This window comes from Mus pahari, chromosome 8 (genome assembly GCF_900095145.1).
Source record: "Mus pahari chromosome 8, PAHARI_EIJ_v1.1, whole genome shotgun sequence".
Lineage (NCBI taxonomy): Eukaryota > Metazoa > Chordata > Mammalia > Rodentia > Muridae > Mus > Mus pahari.
In genome coordinates this window covers 106,127,097-106,148,696 of record NC_034597.1, presented here as the reverse complement: position 1 = coordinate 106,148,696, position 21,600 = coordinate 106,127,097, and the positions used below count along the sequence as shown (strand labels likewise).

General features: G+C 40.4%; 1 protein-coding gene across 2 annotated transcripts in view; it reads left to right on the top strand.

Annotated features, from left to right (window-relative positions):
* Positions 1 to 21,600, top strand: part of Uggt2 (UDP-glucose glycoprotein glucosyltransferase 2) — a 123,073-nt gene that overhangs the window by 56,047 nt on the left and 45,426 nt on the right. For both annotated transcript variants that reach the window (XM_021203351.2, XM_029541886.1), the window contains 7 exons: positions 3,101 to 3,307; positions 4,258 to 4,389; positions 10,129 to 10,253; positions 11,478 to 11,573; positions 13,331 to 13,433; positions 16,463 to 16,542; positions 18,856 to 19,045. In XM_021203351.2, the coding sequence (XP_021059010.1) occupies positions 3,101 to 3,307; positions 4,258 to 4,389; positions 10,129 to 10,253; positions 11,478 to 11,573; positions 13,331 to 13,433; positions 16,463 to 16,542; positions 18,856 to 19,045 (933 nt within the window). The remainder of the gene's footprint in view (positions 1 to 3,100; positions 3,308 to 4,257; positions 4,390 to 10,128; positions 10,254 to 11,477; positions 11,574 to 13,330; positions 13,434 to 16,462; positions 16,543 to 18,855; positions 19,046 to 21,600) is intronic.

The following is a 21,600-nucleotide window of genomic DNA, read 5'->3' as shown; positions in this document are numbered from 1 at the left end:
TCACCATGCTAGTCAAGAGAACTTCGTCTATAAACTACATTAACCTTCACTGTTCTTGTTAGAAGTAATTATAAATCAATTCTTAGCAGTGGTTTCTGTATTTCAGGATATTTTTTAAATGAATGTCTATATTTCTAGGTGAGTATACATGTATATATTTTAAAAATAAAGAAATACATCAAAATGTTTTATGACATTTTTATATTAGCTTATTGTCAGTTTATTGCTATACCATAAATTATTGCAAAACATAATGACTTAAAACAGTGATTTTTCTCACCTGTTTGTGAAGTTCAGTATGTGAAGAGCATCTTAGATAAGGACTAACCCTCTCATGAGGATGTGACCCAGATGTGCCTTCAGCTGCACCATCTGACAGGAAATAAATGCCAGCCTGCTTAGATGGCTCACATACAAGCCTATTGGCAAATGAACCAAGTGCTTCATTCCATTGCCACATAAACTTCGTGTGTGTGTGTGTGTGTGTGTGTGTGTGTGTGTGTGTGTGTGTTTGTGTGCATGTGTGTGCATGTGTGTGCATGTGTGTGCGCGCATGTGTATGTGCGGGTATGTGTATGTGTGTGCATGTATGTGTGCATATGTGTGTATGCATGTGTGTGCGTGTATGTTGCTTATGTGCGTGTGTGCGTATGTGTGTATGTGCATGTGTATGTGCATGTATGAGCATGCATGTGTGTGCGTGTGCATGCATGTGTGTGCATGTGTATGTGCGTATGTGTGTGCGTGTGCATGTGTGTGGGCATGCACACATGTGTGGGCATGTATATGTGCGTCTGTGTATGTGTGTTTTGCTTAAAACATTCAAGTATCTTTACAGCAGTTAATTTAAAATCTTAAAGATAAACGAGTCAGTCTATATGACATGGTGGGTAAGGGCACATGTTGCCAAATATGAGGACCTGCGTTCCAACCACAGGATCTGCATGGTAAAAGCAAAATCCAACTCCTGCAGGGTGTCCCATGACCCTTACATGTATGCCGTGGGACATGCTCACACACATAAAAAATAAATGTAGAATAGAGCAAAACTCCTTTTCTTAAGAGCACTAATTTTGAGTAGTGGAAATATTTATAATTGTAAACGGATATATTAGAAATAAAGGGCTGGTGAGATGGCTCAGTGGGTAAGAGCACCCGACTGCTCTTCCGAAGGTCCGGAGTTCAAATCCCGGCAACCACATGGTGGCTCACAACCATCTGTAACAAGATCTGACGCCCTCTTCTGGAGTGTCTGAAGTCAGCTACAGTGTACTTACATATAATAAATAAATAAATCTTTAAAAAAAAAAAAGAAATGAAGAAAAGATAATCTTTGTTTAATAACATCATACATCTATAGTTTTTTCCTGATCTTTAAATTGCTTTTTGATTATTAAGTAGTTAGAAATAAAGTTAGACGAAATCCTGTGACTAACAGTTGCTTTAAAAGAATATAACAATCCTTACTCATGAGCAGGAATGCAAAAATGCCCAATCTTTAAACATTGAAAACAAACATTTATATTGGCATACTTTGTATATTGTGAACATATAAATTATTGGAATTAATTTTTCTGTTTAAATAGGTTATTATTAGGTCTGTTTATAATCATGAAAATTACAACAAATAAGAAATTAAATTTTAGTGAATATACCATTCTTCTTTTTTTTTTTTGGTTTTTCGAGGCTCTGTATAGCCCTGGCTGACCTGGAACTCACTCTGTAGACCAGGCTGGCCTCAAACTCAGAAATCTGCCTGCCTCTGCCTCCCGAGTGATGGGATTAAAGGCGTGTACCACCACCGCCTGGCGAATATACCATTCTGATACTGGCATCAAAACTATCAAGTACTAGAAACAAACATTACAGAATTTAATGTAAAGTTTAATGTAAAGCTTTAGAGAGCATGTGGGAGTCCTGCGTGAGTACAAGTGTGTACCATCATCATGAGTGAAGTGCACCAATACTAAATATAAATATACCAATAGTAAAGATATTGTCTCCTCCATTATTGATGGAAAGCCTTATTATAGCTCCAGTAGGAACATCTGTATCTTTTCAAAATTGTCACACTAAGTTGCAAACATAGGCAAAGATTCCAAGGACTAAGAATTGCTAAAATACTTATAAAACAGAGAAGTGGAGAATAATTAATTCATCACTTTCAAGACCTTCTGTAATGCCTACATAATTGAAAACAGTTTTTTTTAATTCAAGAGTAGGAAAGAGAAAATCAATAGGGAATAAAGACCGTAGAATGAGAGCCATGCCTATCTTGTTAGCTGTGGGATAAAGTCAGCCTGTGAGACAGTAAGAATGGTCCTGAACATCCCTCCACGTTTGGTGCCGCATATAAAACCAACTCCAGATAATGGACAAAGAGTAAAACAGTGAACTCCTGTGACAGATATTATTAAAAATAAATAAATAAATGTCTGTTTATCCCGGTGTGGCATTCCAAAGTGGAAGGGGCTCAACTCTCCAGCAGCAAGCTAGATGAAGAAAGTACTTATCCCGTGGAATTCTGTATACTACCAACAATAGCCACACAGCAACCATATCCATGAGGCTGTGTTGTATTAAGAGTGCAAGAACATCACATGCTATATTAACTCACATACATGAAACGTGAAGTAGTTAAATGTTCAGTGCTAGAAGTATAGCTAGTAACAAATAAAGAGACTGCCTATTACAAGTGGCAGGAGGTGTGATGTCAGGGAGAGAGTGCACGCTGACTGAGGGTGAGGCTGTGTGGGGCCCTGGCAATGTTCCAGTTCTTGTCCCATATAGTTATTTATGGTAGTTTAATTCACTTGAATTCTACACTTTGTTTTATATATTTTATGCATTTTATACACTTCCAATGTGATTAAGTATTTCATTACCAAAAAGTCTTTATACAATAAGGGGAGCTGACAGAGTTGTTAATGATTGTTTCTCCTGCTACTGTGCTGAAAGTTCGTTCTTCAGTGCAGTCATCATGGAAAGCCTCGCAGTACAGAGGTAGAAGGTAAGTGCAGCAGGTCTGATGATAAAGAAGAATGTTCATCTGTAAAAGGGTGCATCCAGTACTGATCTGACCTGTCAATGTGGTTTCCAGGAAACAAGTTCTCACAGTCGCTTAGGCATTGTTTATAACCCCACATCAAAGATAAACGAAGAGAGCACGGTCATTTCTAGAGGGATTTTGGCAGCTTTTCTTACACATCAAAACAACCACTTGAGAAGCTTTCTCAGGAAACTGGCAAAAGAAGAAACTGCTGAAGCACTTTATTCTGGAGATAAAATTAAAACATTCCTTGCTATGGTCAGTAAAACAATTACATGTATTATCTGTGTGTGCCTGTGTGTGTCTGTGGTGTATTTAAAAATATGATTTATATACTTAGAGTACCATGTTACGGAAATATATTAATAAGTATAAGAAGTTGGGAATAATATGTGGTTGTACAATGGGGGAATTGGTATCGGTGAGCTGAGAGTACCTGGAGCTCCTGTCTACAAGACCTCAGCCACTGGCTACTTGTGGCTATTGTATACTTAACATTCGCATTTGTTTCTCAATCATGCTGACTGTATTTCAAGTGCTAAATATCCATGTGTGACCACAGTTACCATATTGAACATGCAGTAGACAATTCCTGTCCTCATAAGTGTGCACGGCAGCTTGCTTAAACCTTTCGACCCCAAAGCCTCCTAGTGGTACTCAGATATAAGACACCAAGGCGGATTGAAAGTACTGAGACCAAGAAGTGTATCTCAGCGGGAAGCTGATAAAAGCCCCTCCTGATTTTCTAGAATATCCTTAGCGCTGTTGGCTCTGACCAAGGGTCATTGTTTAAATACACTTACTGCATTGCCCTTTTGAAATTGGTGCACTGAGGTGAGATGGCACGTTTTATCTTAACACTATTTTTCAAGAGCATCTAATGTGAGATACTGAGTTCAGAATCTAATGAACATTTCATTTCCTTAATGTTAAATTTTCTTTAAACTGATGTTTACAAACATTTTAATAATCTACAAATTCCCCTTAAATGGTCAAATGATGAATAATTTATGACCATATGTATGTGGAACAAGATTTAAAGACTGTGAATGATTTGGCAAAAGAATATCATTTCTTAAAAATACTCCTTCAGAAGAAAATAATATTATAAACATAATTTGCATAATTTTAGTAATATTAATAAAGTAGAACTTACATAAATGAATCGTATTCTATCACTTCATCTTTTGATTCATTTTTATCCTCAGGAGATGGATAAGAATGCCTTTGAGAAAAAATATAATACCGTTGGAGTAAATATTTTCCGAACTCACCAGTTATTCTGTCAAGATGTCCTTAAATTGCGGCCTGGCGAACCTGGGATTATCAGCAATGGGAAAGTAAGTGGAAGAGGCAATGTGTCATGCTTTAGTGGACACTAGTGCAGTGCAGAGAGCCAGCATTAGGATGTGACATGATATATAGTCCATGTATGGCACTCATGTTTTGCACACTAGGCAGGGGTCAGGATGCAAGAACCCACTGTGTGCCCAGCTGCGACAACACCTTCTTGCCATCTGTCTCTCCAGGCATCCAGCTTTATCTTGTTTGGGGACATGTTTTGTTATGATAATAGCGTGTGACATTGTACAAGGCATATTTTTGTCTTTTTCTTCTGTGCCTTTCCCCTGCAATTTTTATGTCACATGACACTAGTTTTGTAAATTCTGAAGTATGTTTATGTAGATTGTCATGTCTTTTTACATGCTACAGTCCTTTATAAGCTATAAAAAGCACAAATTCTCATTGTGTTATGAAAATGTACTATTATAGCACATTATTTTATCTGTTTCTCTGAAAGGCGTGATTATAGCTTCATCTGTAGTTTGTATGATAGTCTCGTTTGGTATTTATTTGTGTATGTATGTCATCCATGTGAGGGCAGAGAGAGAAGTTGTCAGGGGTAATTCTGCCCCTCCATCATGAGTAAGCTCAGTACTGATTGGGCTCAGGCAGTCAGGCTTTGCAGAGAAGCCCTCGGTCAGCCGGCTTGTTTAGGCAATGTGTCCCATGCCGCTTTTCTTGTGACTTGCTGCAGATATTTCTGACCAGTCTATCAACAAATACAGAATAAATAGATGATGCATACTTATCAGTAATTTTGAGGATGATAATCTGATTTTACTTTTTACCAGTTATTTCAGTATAAAAAATTAGAATCTGATCAGTAAGTTTATTAAATACACTAATATGTTTAAAGAATATCTGCAAATCACCAAATTATCTTAAAAGTTCTAATGCATTTTTTCTACATTTTTTATGAACTCTGTTCACCTCTGTTAAAATCATATTCATTGGAGGTGGAGAGGTGGCTCAGCAGTTAAGAGAGATCTTTGCTCTTGTAAAGGTGTGTCTTGCTTCCTAGACCCACACTGGGTGACTCCCAACTGTTTGTAACTGCAGGTCAGGGGATCCAGTGCCATCTGCTGGCCTTCACAGGTACTTCTAACACGCATAATATGTAGTAGTCACACATAAAAATAAAATAGCCCTTCTTTTCATTAATTAATTAATTAATTTAATTTACATCCTGATCCAAGCCTCCCCTTCCTTCCCCCCCCCCCGGACCTCTCTCTACCCTTCCCCTCTATTCCCACTTCTTTTTCTCCTTAGAGAAGGGGAGACCTCCCATGGATGTCAGCCCGCCTTGGTGTATCAGATTGTAGTAGAAATAGGCACATCTTCTCCTATTGAGACTAGACTAAGCAGCCCAGTTAGGGAAAGGGTCCCAAAGGCAGGCCACAGAGTCAGAGACAGCCCCCCAGGACCAGGCTGCACACACCGGGCCTCTGTCTGCCCATGCATGCTGTCTGGCTGGTGGCTGGCTTCCGTGAGCCCCTGTGGTCTGGGTCGATTGGTTCTGAAGGTTTGCCTGAGGTGTCCTTGCCTGTCTGTCTCTATGGCTCTTCTTCCCCATCTTCTGCAGGATCCCCCAAACTCCACTTAACGTTTGGATGCGGGTCTCTGCATCAGTTTCCATCAGATGCTCCTCCCCGATGTCTCCAAGTATAGCAGAGTATCACTAACAGAGGTGTGGTCTTTCTCTCACACAGCATAGGTCTCACGTCGAACCAGTGATTGGTTGGCCACAGCCTCCATTTCTGCTCCATCTTTGCCCTTGTCCATCTTGTATGCAGGACAAACTGTGGGTTAAAAGTTTTATGGCTGGCTTGGTGTCCCCATCCCCTCCATTGGCCTAAGCCTTTTTTTCCTTTCTTTTAAAGAATCATAATCATCCCTGAATAGTGCTATTTTATAAATGGATTGCAAACATTACTAATTATTAAAGTAAGTAGTGATCAAATGTGATAGTGAGGAAATGCAGAAGACCAGGGATATCCTCCCTTTTATATAATGGAAAGAAATACAGCTTTAAAAAAAATAATTGTCAAGTATATGATCATCTTTGGCTTCCCATACTGTCCCCTAGGCAGAGCGAATGGTAGGGGCGAACCAGTGACAGAAGTCAGCTGTCACCAGGGTGCATGTCCAACAGAGTGTTTGATTTACTGGCTAATGGGAAATGTGATCTTCATCATTATTCAGTTTGAGCAGAAATGTTCTTTAAAATGCCCAGCATGGCAGTTGCTAATGTAGCGGTGTAACCCTCATTATAGCTTTCCAGAGTGTGACTATATATAATAATCTATGGAACAGATTGTTAGCATTTTGACAGTTTAATATTTGAGACAACTTCTGCATTTTAGCATAGAACCTGTCCCAGTGGTAAAGCTAGAACATATTTAGAGTTTTTTAATTGTCTCTAAATGACTAATAATGTGAATGTAGTAATGGTTATATAATTTTTGCAAGTTTTTGAATTTTAATATTTGAGACAATGTTTCACTGTGTCCTCTGGAACTATGTAGGGCAGTCTGGCTTTGGACTCACAGATACTCACGGAGGCTCGCCTCTGCCTCCCAAATGCTGGATTTAAAAGGGGGCCGCTCTGCCCAGCTAATGGTCACATGATTTATTGCCAAAATACTAAAGAATTACATGTTTACATGTTTGTATATGCTGTTATTATAGCTCTTGTATTTATCATATCCCGACCTTTCTAAGCCATACTGACCTAGGTTCAGACTCAGTTGTTCCACGAGTTGTTTAAATTTGGTGAAACCTGGCTGCATTGTTTGTACAATATGAGCTCTAATCTTGCCAGAGGCCAGCTCCAGCAGTGCACTCAGCAATCCAAGGAGGAGATGTGTGGTCGGTGAGTGAGGTAAAGCAGGCACACACTCACACACACTTGGTGGATGAAGCAAGGCTCTATCAACTTTAATTTTTCCCTTAGTCCTTATATACTTTAATGAAATCCCCCAGGGGAAAAAAATCACATTACAATCACTTAATCATGAGTTTCAATTACACATAATGATTAAAAGTTTCATATTTTTAAAAACAAGTTATTCTAAGTTCCATACCTGATTACTCAGTTTCCCCTGTGGTTTCTTCCGTGTACGTGTGTGCGTGTGTGTGTGTGTGTGTGTGTGTGTGTGTGTGTGTGTGTGCGCGCACGCGTGTATGTGCGCACGCGCACATGTGTGCGTGTGCGTGTGTGTGTGCGTGCGTGTGTGTGTGTGTGTTACAAGGGAGAAAATAGACGCCATGTTATTCTAACTTTAACACAATTCTTATCCATCTAGCGTAGAGAACCATCTACCTGTTCTTATATTGTTTCATAGCAACATAAATGGATAGTCAACTAGAGAGCTTTAGGTCAGCGATCTTTTACTTTTCTTGAGACAACAGAAAAAGAAAAATCTACTCCGTGCACCTGCTGCACAGCACTAAGTCCTTAAGGCACACCTCACCCCATCAGCAAATGTATTGCTAAAACGCCAGGAAAAGCTCCGTCCTAACCGTGGGCACTAAGACTCAGCTTCTGCCCCTGATCATCAGCCTGCCCCCTGCAGGGGACACTCAGGAGCCTTAGCAGCCAGGCTCGCTTTGTTCTTGTTCTCTGGCCTTAGCAGGTCAGTCACTAGGTAACTAAGAATGTGGGTTTTTATTTTTATGTTGTGCCCTAGGTTTTCTGTTACAAAGCAGCTATTAAAATACCCTGACCTGATTTAATTCATTGTACCAAAAAACAAACAACAAAAAAACAAAAACAAAAACTACTTTGACCTAATCTTTTTAACCATATATATATAATACATATGTAATATATATTATTTATATGTATATATATATACATATATATATATGTGTGTGTGTGTGTGTGTGTGTGTGTGTGTGTGTGTGCATAGGTTTTTTGAGACAGGGTTTCTCCGTATAGCCCTGGCTGTCCTATAACTCATTTTGTAGACCAGGCTGACCTTGAACTCAGAAATCGGCCTGCCTCTGCCTCCCGAGTGCTGGGATTAAAGACGTGTGCCACCACCACCTGGCAACCATACATATTTTTAATTTCTCAGAAATCTTCAGCTAAATCATTAATCTGAGTGGCACTGCTATTTTGGGAAATCACCACTATTGTTCCGCATTGTGACTGCATTACAAAGAGGGGAATTAGAAGCCCTCCAAAGACATTCATACAAGGTGAAAACGGTGTGTCCGAGGCAGCAGCACGTGCAGCAGGGCCAGCAAGGGTCATGTGGAGACAGGACCTGACCGACCCGCAGGGCTTGCCTCTGAGGTAAACTCATCCTGGTGCCTCAGTGCGGACTGCAGCGTCTCCTGATGCACGGCTGCTGCCAGAGTCTGTTGTGGAGATGGATAACCGGCCTCCGTAGGAACAGTATCTGACATGATCAGACAGGCTAACCTCTCAGTAAATGGGTTCTCTCTTGGAATATCGAGAACTCCATGGAAGTTGTAGGCCCACATGGACACGTGACTTGTGCAGCAGTGGATGAACATACGGGAACGAGCCTATAGAGGGGGGCTTCTACAGTGTCAGCAAACCTTCTAGTAGAGTTTGGTAAACTTTAATGTTTTGTATTATAGAAGTCTACATTAATTTAAAATAATCACATCCCACCAGGTGGTGGTAGTGCACACCTTTAATCCCAACACTCAGGAGGCAGAAGCAGGTGGCTCTTGGCGATTGTGGGCTTGAGGGCATTCTGGTCAACAGAGTGAGTTCCAGGACAACCAAAGCAAACCAGAGAAACTCTGTCTCACAGAAAGGAGAAAAGAAAAGAAAAGAAAAGAAAAGAAAAGGAAAGGAAAGGAAAGGAAAGGAAAGGAAAGGAAAGGAAAGGAAAGGAAAGGAAAGGAAAGGAAAGAAAAGAGAAAAAAATTTTTAAAAGAGCAAAAGAAGCCAAAAAAAATTTTTTTTTAAATATTGCAATCAAGATTTAAATAACAGATTTTATCCTATTTTTGCTTAATTTTAAAGCTTAAAGATTTTTCCCCACCTTGAATATTATCAAATCTTATGCCCTATAAAGTACAGTATTTGGGAGATGCATCCAAATTTACATAGAAGGATAGATACTGAAGGCTCGGGCGTTTCTGCTGTGTCTCCTGTTAGATGCTGTGCTTAGTCCGAAGCAGAGCCAGCCTTCTAGTCAGGGATAAAAACAAGCAAACAGCAACAACAACAAACTGAAGCTACTTTTAAAGTTAAACTGATATCAAATCTTAAAGGTTTAAAAAAAGTTTACACGAGTGCTTTTAGTATTGCAGTGCCTGTTTCTGTGTTAAGACCCTGTGATTTATATTTAAAATGAAACGTCATTTGGCCTCTGATGTCACCTCTGATGTCACCTCTGAAGGAGTCCAGTAAGAGTGCTTACATCACTTTTAAACAATGTTCACAATAGAAACGGTGAAGAAGCGGTGTGGAGAACTCTCTGGAAACATTCGCTGTAATCTCCTGAAAGACAGCAGCTCTACTTGTCATGGTCTAATTGTTACCGTAATGTTTCCTCTGTGGGGTGATACCAGCCCCATGCGCTCGCAGGACTTGGCACATGTGACGCAGTAGTGGCTGCGTGGCAGAGCTCCCTCAAATGTTCATGGTGCTGTACACAGCTGAGGGTAGTGTTGGAGGAAACGTGAAAAAAGAATAGTGTCCTGAACGTCTCCTGGAAAATATCTGACAGTAACGTCATCTTCATTTCAAGTTCTTAGGACCTCTAAATGAAGAGTTCTACAAAGAAGACTTTCACTTGCTTGAAAAGATAACATTTAGTAATTCAGTAAAGAAAATTGCAGGCATTGTTGAAAGTATGGAAATGAACTCAAAACAGTAAGTATTTAAAAGTATTAAAGCAATTGGTTTGGAAGTTTTGTGTTTTACATATATGTTATCTCCCTCCCTCCCTCCTTGTCTCCCTCGCTTCCTTCCTTCCTTCCTTCCTTCCTTCCTTCCTTCCTTCCTTCCTTCCTTCCTTCCTTCCTTTTTGGTTTTCCTAGACAGGGTCTCTCTGTATAGCCCCAGCTGTCCCAGAGATTCTCCTGCCTCTGCCTCCCGAGTGCTGGAAATTAAAGGCCTGAGCCACCATTTTCTGGTTATCTATTTTCTTTTAAAGTTAGAAATATTTTGATATTTAGAAAAGTAAACATACATAATAATAAAAGACTGGGAGAAGATGAATGATGAATCACATGTGATTAAACAGCAAAAAATAAACCATTCCCTCCCTCAGCATCCCTGACTATAGACAGTGCTTTCCTCCCCAAGCATCCCTGACTGGGGACAGTACTCCCCTCCCTCAACATCCCTCCCTGTCTGGGGACAGTACTCCCCTCCCTCAACATCCCTCCCTGACTGGGGACAGTGCTCCCCTCCCTCAACATCCCTCCCTGACTGAGAACGGTGCTCCCCTCCCTCAACATCCCTCCCTGACTGGGGACGGTGTTCCCCTCCCTCAACATCCCTCCCTGACTGGGGACGGTGCTCCCCTCCCTCAACATCCCTCCCTGTCTGGGGACAGTGCTCCCCTCCCTCAACATCCCTCCCTGACTGGGGACAGTGCTCCCCTCCCTCAACATCCCTCCCTGACTGGGAACGGTGCTCCCCTCCCTCAACATCCCTCCCTGACTGGGGACGGTGTTCCCCTCCCTCCGCATTCCTCCCTGTCTGGGGACGGTGCTCCCCTCCCTCCGCATCCCACTGAAGACACTGTGCCCCTCTCTCAGCTCATTCTTTCTCTTTGTTTGCATTCACCTAGCTCTGTCCCCTCCTCTCACAAGAGGAGTCATTTTTGTAAAGGCTGTGTGCAGCAGTCTCGTGGGTTTTGTTTATACCCTGGCTTCAGCTGTAAGTACCCACTGTAGGTGCTTCTTATGTTGAGTTCTTTGCCTTTCCCAGAGAAATGTGATTATACTGTGTGTCCTATGTAAATCACTTCCATAAGATAGGAGCTATAGCTGTATTACAGCGAGAGCCTCTCTGGAGTTGTTAACTGTAACATGGGATATGAAATCTTGTCTTCCTGGATGTCTCACGCATTGCTCTCTGCTTGTACAGCATGAGCGACCTGGTGATGAAAATAGATGGGCTCATGTCTTCATTGGCTGTGCGTGCCTCTCGCTATGACATCACATTACTCAAAGAGAATTTCAGGTAACACTGTAACAATATCTGATGCTTTTTCTTCTACTGAATTATTTCTTGCATTCTTTCCACTTGCCATGAATTATTTCCATTTTTTTATAGCATAATGAAAATTAAAATTTTTTTCTGTTTGGTAAAAAAATAATAATATAAAGAGAAAAATATATCTAGGACATAGCTCAGTGGTAGAGGATGTTTTTGACTTTCATGCATGAGGCCCTAAATTTAATTCTCTAGTACCACCTGACTAACATACACATGCAAACTATAGACACACACACGCATACTCACCAAATGCACATACAAACACACACACACACAGCACATGTACACATATACACACACAGATAAAACACACAAATCTAATTGTACAGCCTAGCGAATATAAATGCACTTAGAATATAAAACTTAAAATTATACTTAGCATGATTTTTATTTAATGTCCAATATTATTAATAACTTTAAGCATCTTCAATCATTATAAATAATACTGTGTATTTTCAGTATGTGAAATAAGTATTTTCTAAGTGCTGGGCTTATAACTGTGTAGCACCACACATAGTTCACATAGTTAAGTGATGTCTTGGGACTAAAACACAGTACAGACTTAAAGAAAGAATTAGTAGTTGTCTAGGGAAAACTTAAAGCAGCAGGAGACAGATGTGTAGTTAAGTCGTACAAGTCACATAATACTGTAGCCATTGGACAACCAGTTTCTACAGGCGCTGCAGTATGTAGCCATTCTGCAACCAGTTTCTAGTAATTTGTAGAATTTTTGCAAGAGAACTAAACAGTAACAATCGCAGAGTCATGTTACCAGATCATCTAACTCATAACCCTATTTCTAACAAAATTATCCAGGACCTGTTGACTCTACTATTCTTGTTATAACACAAATCATAACTTCAAGGAAAATGAAGTTTCACTCAATAATTGTGTTTGAAGTATAAATATTTTATTTCATTGTTGAGCATCAGTTTTCTCACTGTAAAGAGCCTTTCTGTAGCAAAGATGACTATTCCTATAACTGCTTATTATAGCCCTTGATTTAGTAAGCCTTTTTCTACTGTCAAAATAAACAGTCTTCCTTCATCTAAAAAAAATAATAAAATAAAAATAAAATTAAAGCTTTTATATGGCTAATGTTAAAGCAGTAATTATGTTACATAGTTTATACTTTACAAACACACATATTATTGGTTATCTCCCACTGGCCTCTTTGTTTCCATTTCCCTTTAAATTAAGTCCATCACTGAATTTAGGATTTAGGTCAATGGGAGACAGATGGGAAGGACAGGAGTGAAGGAGGTAAAAAGAGGACGCTGGATCCAAGGAAGTGCTGATGATGGCTTCGAGTCTGCTCGTTTCTCATTCACATCTTCCTATGGATTGATTTTCTACAGTCCCAAATAGGATAAAAGTACTAAGTCGTTAACTCTTGAATCTAAGGAGATATATTTACCTAACATAAAACATATTGGTTTTATTTTTCAAATAAAGCAACCCATGGAAAAACTATCAGAATTTTTTGTAGTATTCTCATTCTTTAAAGTGTATTTTAATTGCATATTTATAAAATATTTCATTTTATCAAATTCATTATAACTTTACAACATATCACACGTCTTTCAAATCTGCAGTTTTATTATGTGAAATAATCAGAATTTTATAAACTAAACTCATGAGAATGTGTATGGCTAAGACCATGATGATGGATGTGCTTGTATAAACCTAACCTACTATGCTTCTCTCACTTGTTGTTCTAGTGTTATAAAGATAAATCCCCCAGAGAACGATACCTTCTTTGATGTCTTTGCTATTGTTGATCCTTTGACAAGAGAAGCCCAGAAGATGGCACAGTTCCTGGTGGTAAGATAATATTAATTGGACTAAACCTTTCATTAGAAACTGAAATTTCCATGTATTTTTAAGTGTAATGAAGTATTAGGGCTCCTCTCTGTTCTTTACATCATCTGACATTTTAGACACAAAAACACGTGTGTGGAATACATGTACTTCAGTATATGATGGCAGAACTGGGCACCAGTGTTGCAGCAGTGCTAGGTGGGGGCTGCTATGGCTAAGTTGCTGCTCCCTACAAAGTGTATGTCGTGGCATATAAGTGTGCTTTGATGAATTCAAGCTCTACCTATCAGCATGACTGGAAACGGCCTACGAAGGTAAAGCTAAATGAGTCTGTACAGAAGAGACCCTAGTCACATCACGTGCGGGGTAAGGAGAAATTCTGCAGTCTTGCACTCGTTACATCCTCCATCTGTGAGCACGCAGGGAGACCTGTGAGCATAATAGCAGGTCTTCTCACCAAGAAACCCAGAAGAGAGCCAGGTAAATAGACCTTACTCCTGGGCCTGTGAGGAAGGACACTTTTACAAGTGAAGCTTGAAGTGCAGTAAGTAAGTAACGCTACCCACACAGGCAACGCTCGGGGAGCGGGACACAGAGATTGTGTCCAGAGACTCAGCTTCTATAGGTGGGGTCTCCAGCAAGAAGCGGCCGTGTGTGGTGGTTTGAAAATGCTTGCTCCGGGGAGTGGCACAATTAGGAGGTGTGGCCTTGTTGGAGTAGTGTGTCACTGTGGGGGTAGGCAATGAGACCCTCCTCCTAACCACATGAGGGCCAGTCTTCTCCTGTTTGCCTTTGGAACAAGATGTAGAACTCTCAGTTCCTCCAGAGTCATACCTGCCTGGATGCTGCCATGTTCCCGCCTTGATGATAACGGACTGAACCTCTGAACCTGTAAGCCAGCCCAATTAAATGTTGTCCTTACAAGGGTTGCCTTGGTCATGGTGTCTGTTCACAGCAGTAAAACCCTAGCTAAAATCTGTCATCCAGCAGTCAAGCGTAAGCTGCTCACGTTGCTGGAGATGTCAGAGGTCATCTGTATATCACTGTTAGCCTGCAGGGAGAACAGGGCCACACCCCCAAACTTCCCCGAGCGACTGGGAATGATAATAGTGAGAGGCTGGGAACCATGCCAAGCAGCCTTTCATAAAGATGGGAGTACAGGGGAAGTCTAGTGATTGACTTCATGTCTGTATCCCAACTCACAGAAACACACACAAACACTGTAAGTTTATGGCCACGCTGGGCTGCATAGCCATATTCTGTCGGAGACAGAAGGGTGGAGGGAAGATGAGAGAAGAAGGGAGGGAGGGAGGGAGGGAGGGAGGGAGGGAGGGAGGGAGGAAGGAAGGAAGGAAGGAAGGAAGGAAGGAAGGAAGGAAGGAAGGAAGGAAGGAAGGAAGGAAGGGGAGATGAATGTTCAAGAAATGCTCTCAACTGTAGACAACTAAGCAATGCTGAGAGCAGGAGAAACAGAACAGCAGGCCATTTGTGGCCCGGAGCAAATGGTCATCCCCGAAAGCGCATGTGTGCAGGTGACTGAGCAGGTTCTAGCTTACATATCTGTGTATTGTTTCTGTGAACAACAAAATTTAAGGAAATGAGACCATGAATTTGGAAGAGAACAAGATGTGTATAGAGGGATGTACACAGGAGTGCTTGGGAGAAGAAAATGAAGGGAAATGCAGTTATATTTTAATATCAAAAACTGTTTAAATAAAGAAATAAATGTTGTCAGAATTGGAAACCTCTCTGACAGTTGGGAAACAGGCCAAAGTGTAGGAAGTCACTCTAATGGATGATGGTAATTACCAAGTAAAGTGATATCTCTGTATATTCCATCAGAACTCCATGTCGTAGCTTTCTCAGACAGTAGACTATTTTAGGGGAGTTTACTGCAAGATCTTTCTATGACTGCATTTATTATGTGGATGATGATCTCAGACTTTAATGTTGTTTGGCTACAGAGTATGAGCCGCACAAAGTTAACCCTGTGGCCGTGTCACCATTCTTCTTAGCATTTGTAAATCCTTCATAAAGTATAGAACTCAAATTACCCTTGATTTTTAGGGTACAACTTCCCTGATCCCGTGAAGAATCATTATTCAGAAGAAAATGTTTTGTTTAAGACCTATGTCAAGATAGAACTTATAAATAATAAATATAAAATTGTACAGATAAGAGAGAGAAATTACACATCATTTTATTTCTTTGATAAAAATAATATGCTTTATTTCTGAGCAATTCTATTTTTACTTTATAAATTATTTATAGAATAATATTTTGCATATTGGTTGTAGTTTCTGGCTTCACTTGTCACTCATTCTTTGTAGTTAATGACTGACTCAACTGTACAATGCTGATCTAACATTGGAGGGGGAAACAAGTCACCCCCTGGTCTCCATGGCAGCGAGGATGCGTGACAGGATGGGAACTAAACCCCAGCGCTCTTAAGTGTACACTCTGTCTGTTGTAATTCCTCGCTAAGTCTGTGTTCTTGGTGTTATGTGTACATTCTGTCTCTGCTTTTATCCTTATTTTTATTGATAGCTTTTGATTCATCTGTGGTTCGTTTTCTGTGTAGAGATGGGGGAGAACAATTCGTTCCCTCTTCTTACTGATCTAGTGACAATTAAGACAAAGAACAACTCTGTCATCGGTGTGAGCCTAGAGCGTTCCTCATCTCTTACGGCAGGGAGGGAAAATCTAAAAAGATCAGACTGTGACAGGCAGTGTTGTGAGGCCACCACTTTATGTTTGCAAACCAAGGTTTTAATAAGTATACTACTTTTCCTTCAATAGTAAGGAAATTCAAAAGTTCTGAAAGGAAGTTATTTTAAGCAAAAGACTAGCAACTTACAGTTGCTTGAATGTCGACCTCTTCTGTAACTTCCTTTGGCCTTGGGCAGGGAGGGCGTTTGAGGGTTAAATGTGACAGTAAATGTAACTGGCTGATGTAATGCATGAGGTGTTAGATATGCTCAGTAGCTGTTAGCTGTGTGTCATCCAAACATCAACGTGAGCGTCTTCAACAGGTGCTGGGGAAGATTGTAAACGCGAGGATAAAGCTGTTCATGAACTGCAGGGGCAAACTCTCAGAAGCCCCGTTAGACAGGTGAGTGGACTGAGACACACATGCACGGAGGACAAAGAATCGGCTGTGGACTAGCTTTCTTTGTCACTTCACTTAATTGCTGCAAAACTAAAATCACCCAGCTCAGTAAGTATAGCTTAGCTTATTGCAGAAGTTATATGAAATTTGTTTACAGGCATTTTTAGAAATTTGATATAGGAGTATTTATTGAGAGGTGTTTCCAGGGGAGTACAGTGAAGTCAAAGGTTTCCCGGTTAACTGTATTGTCTACAGCTTTTCCAGACCCGCACACACTTCAGCGTGTCCTCTTGCACATCACCACAGTCAGTATTTGGGAAAGCAGTTTAGAGTCTCTGTCAGTGACATGTGTGAAGGCTATGACTTTGAATGACACACTACTTAAGAGAACACTCTTTCTGCTTTGTGGTTCATAATTGCTGTCATCGTAATCACTTCTGTTAATAGAAATGTTCGCTATCCTCTTGTACCTTGGGGCAGAAAGACAGTGTACCCTTCCTAGGTCTTTCTGACCTCTGGCTGGCTGGTGCAGTTCAGCTGTTCAGACTCCTCTCCCAACTGACTTATTCAATCTGGCTTTTCTCTTGACCTATAATTGCTCTTCTTAGCCTAAAACTGACTCTAGCAATCTTTTCTAATCTTCTGGCTCCTCATTCATTCTCTTGCTTGTTCTCTCTTTACCTGTGTCTAGCTTGTTCTCTCTTCAACCTGTCTCTGTAAAACTCTCTCGGAGACACTGGGAGACACTGCCGCCTCCGCCTCCGCCTCCGCCTCCACCTCCACCTCCGCCGCCCTCTGTGCTGCTCTGCTCTCCCTCCCACTCTAACCTCTCCTGCATCCTGCTCTGGGCTCTCTTCCTCCTGTGCTGATGGTCTCTCCCTTAAGTAGCTTCCCTTTCCTCTCTTTTCTCGTGAGTAGTGGACACATCCTATTCTGTCGAATCTCCCTGTGATTCATCACTTTGACTGCCATCCAATTAGCCATCACCTTCCTACCTGGGTGCTTCCTTCTACAAACTAACTTTACCTTAATTGTGTGGGATTAAAGATGAATACTAAGGATGAGTCACACCACAGCTAGAAACAGGTTCAGGTATCCTACAGCACTGGTCTATAGTAGCTCTCCTTCACTGCAGATTCGCTACATTTGCCTGTAATGCCTTTCATTTTCTTTGTCACTGAAATTATTTTTACTAGATCCTTAAGAATGTTCTATTTCCAACATTTCTAGAAAAACCTCTCCTTTAGTGTTTACACTGTGTTGGCATGCCGAGTGCTTGTTTTGTGTGTTTCCCTCTGAACGCTCTCTCTCATATGTCTCTTTGTACCTTCTTTGCTTTGCTTTGAATATAGGTTCTTCTATGTCTTCTCCAGTGAGTCTCATCACCATACTGTATAAATTCTCCTGGAGTAAGGGTCGGGCCAGCCAAATGTGGCCAAATTAACTGCCTAATGCCTGCACTTTAAGTTAAGCAGGCTCGTTTATCCCATGCTGTCTTTTTCTCTCTGGCTCAGGTCAGGGCCTCAGATGAAGTACACTAGAGATGCCCTTAGTGGCAGGCATCTGGGGTATTTTTCAGCCTACCACTAGAGGGCACTGCAGTCCTTATTCCCGCAGCATCACAACAGCGTGAGCTACAGAGCCTCTCTCTTGAGAGCTGCAGCAAGGCTTACACAATTTTTACTCTTAGTTAAAAGTACATTTTAAGAAAAGTCAAAATAGCAGTTGAATAGTGAAAATATAGACTTCACAATACGAGTTTGAGCTTAACACGATTGTAAAAATATATTAGAGAATTGAAACAATCATTTTTATGTTCTTGATATTGGCTCATACTCTTCTTGAGTATTTGAAGAATGAGGCTATAACATACAATAAAAGTACAGTTATGTCTAATGATCTGCTGAGCAGGTGCATTTAACTCCACCCCATTTGTTAGATTTTAGTTGAACTTTTAAAGTTAGTATCAAATTTCCATTTGAATTTTACTCACTTTCTGACTCTCATTGTCCCTCTTTGTAGTGGTAGGAGCTCATAAAAAGGCCAAAATGTGGACTGTGAACAAATGTGAAGGGCTGCAGAAATGAGCACAGATAACTCTCACTCAGATCGATCTTAAAGGATAAAATATATAATAGAATATATATTCGTATAAAATAATCTCTTAGCTCTTGTGGCATACAATATATATGTAACTTTTAATTTAAGATTTTATAGTTACGTATATTAAGCCATTGGCGGTTTTAAATTATTTGAGGAATAAATAATCATTTTAATTTTAATCACAAATTTTTTTTTTTTGTGCTTTATTAACAGCTTTTACCGTTTTGTTCTGGAGCCAGAGCTGACATCAGGGCCTAACAATAGTCCTTCTCATGGACCAGTGGCAAAGTTCCTGGACATCCCAGAGTCACACCTTCTGACTCTCAACATGATCACCCCAGAAGGATGGCTGGTTGAAACAGTACACAGCAACTGTGACCTTGATAATATTAACTTAAAAGATGTAAGTTATTGTGGGAGGTAGCGTGAGGAGAAAGAGCAGGGTGGCTCCTGGTCTGTCAAAGCTGTCTTCAGTGAACAGGCACACGTGGGGACCAGTGAGCGTTTCATGTCAGCTCCTGGCCTCAGTGTGCTCTTTCCTTGATCTTACATTTGCTTCACTTCAAAATTCACCATCTCCCCATCTCCAGGCTCATAAATGCCCTGCCTCACCGTTTCTATTGCCATCTGCCACTCTCTGAGGACGTCAGTCTAGACAGTCTGGAGATGAGATGTGGCAGTGTTAAGTATCTGCTTTGCTTGGCAAGTTTAACTTCTACAAGTTTCATTCAGAACACGTTTTGAAGGCCATGGCTCATAGCTAGCAGGATCAGTCTGGACAGACATAAGACAGAAAGCAGGAAACAAACTCCGGTGGGCTGTTGGCCAGGCACACCTGCTTCCCAACACTCCGGGGAAACTTCTGGAATCTAAATACCAAGACTTCTCACCTCTGCTCACTGTCCATGGAGAGAAATGGAGAAGAGAATTTTTTAAATTTTTATTGGCATCTATTCATTCTCCATGGTGAAAATAACATAAAGACATTTCCATTCAAGACTATCATGTGCTCTAGCTGTAAGTACCTTCCAGAAACTCAACTTTCTCACCCTGTCCTCTAGGGCTCCCTTTCTCCAGTCTGTCTTCTACTTTCAAGTCATGTGTGTATGTACATATATTATATGTATAATAATTTTATGTACGTATAGAAATGTAGAAACCTCAAATGAGAAAAAACATTTGTCTTTGTGAGCCTGATTTATTTCACTTAGCATGAGGACTTAGGTGCCATCCATTTACGTTCCTGTTCATAGCTCTCCCCGTGGCGTCCTCTGTTGGTGAATGCACAGACTGACTTGTAACTTGGCTCAAAGTAAATGTACATTGTGAGCAGCCTGCAGTAAATGCAGATGTGCAAGTATGTCTGTGATGTTGTCTTCAGTCTTTCTCTGATACATACATTCTCAGAGGCTGGGTCACATGAGCATTCTGTTGCTAGCATTGCAAGGGCTCTTCCTACTGGTTTCCAGAGTAGCTCCACAGCTGAATTTCCACCATGGTCCCTAAATAAATACAGCTGCCCCAGCTTCCCACCAACATCCCTTGTCTGTTTTCTGTATGGAAAACATTTGGCTGGGGTAAGATAGAACACCATAGTTTCTATGTGCATCTCCCAATGGCTAGGATGCTAAACATCTCTTACGTTTACTGGCCATGTGTACTAATTGCTCAAGTACTGCATACTTATTTCATCAGCTAATGAAATAAGCTAATGTACTAATGTGATTGTTTCATGTTTGGGTATTTAGGGTTATGTATACATGTCAGGGCAACTTGTGAGTGAGAGTCAGTTCTCTACTTCCACTGCGTGGGCACCCACTCATACATGGACAGAAACGGAAAGATATTTTTTTTAGGTTTTGAATATGCGTTTATAAAATCATTTACTTGCTTATGTGCATTGCTAAGCATTTTTAAACTGTTATAATTGGGGCTCTTTTCCTGATTTCTTTCCTAACAGGATTATTATTGGTGCATATGGAAATCTACTGAACTTTTTTGTTGATTTTTTTTTTTTTTATATTCACCTATTTTTCTGAAAGAGCTTGTGAGGTCTAAGGGCTTTCTGAGTAGGCTGTGAGATCTTTTATAGAAATGGTAGGGTTGTCCACAAGTAAAGTAATTCACTCCCTCTCTTCCTGTTTGTAGACCGTTTATCCCTTTCTCTTGTCTTATCGCTCAGCTAAGACTTCAGTGAGGAGTACTGAATTAGAAGTTGAGTGGAGACCATTATCGTCTTCCTTGTTTTAGTGGATATTTTTGAGTTTTCCCCAGTTAATATAATGTTGAACTTAATATGTTGAGGTATGTTCTACCTATTCCGACTTTCTTGAAGTTTTTTATCAAAGATCATGTGATTATGAACAGTATTTTCCATGTGTTGCTGAATTCAGCTGGCAACTGTTTTGTAAGAATTCTTAGACCATGTTCATCAGGGATTGGCCTGCCATTTTGTCCTCTGTTGTGGCCATCCCCACTTTTGGTATCAGTGTAATACTGGATTCATAAACTGGGACTAGTAGCCATCCCTTCCTTTCCTGTTTTATGGAGTGGGTTGAAGAATGTTAATATCCTTCCTCAGAGGACTGGTGGAACTCATAAATTTAGGTTTGGAATTTCTAGCTGGGAGACTTTCATTGCTCACTGTACAGCTCTGAGGGTTGTTTACACTTATTTAACTTTAGCAGATCACATGTGTCTATAATGTACCCATGAAGATCATATGTGTCTGTAATGTACCCATGCCTGGATTCTCCAGATTAGCTCAACTGTTCAAGTGATGCTCTGGATATCATTGGTATTTGTTGTAAATCTTTTTTTTTTTTTTTTTTTTTTTTTTTTTTCTTTTTTCTTTTTTTTTTTTTTTTCTTTTCCAGGTTGTGTCTTTCTCTCTTTTGGTTGGTTACACTAATGATTTCTGAATCCTCTTCATTTTCTTTTCAAGAATGAGCTGTTTTG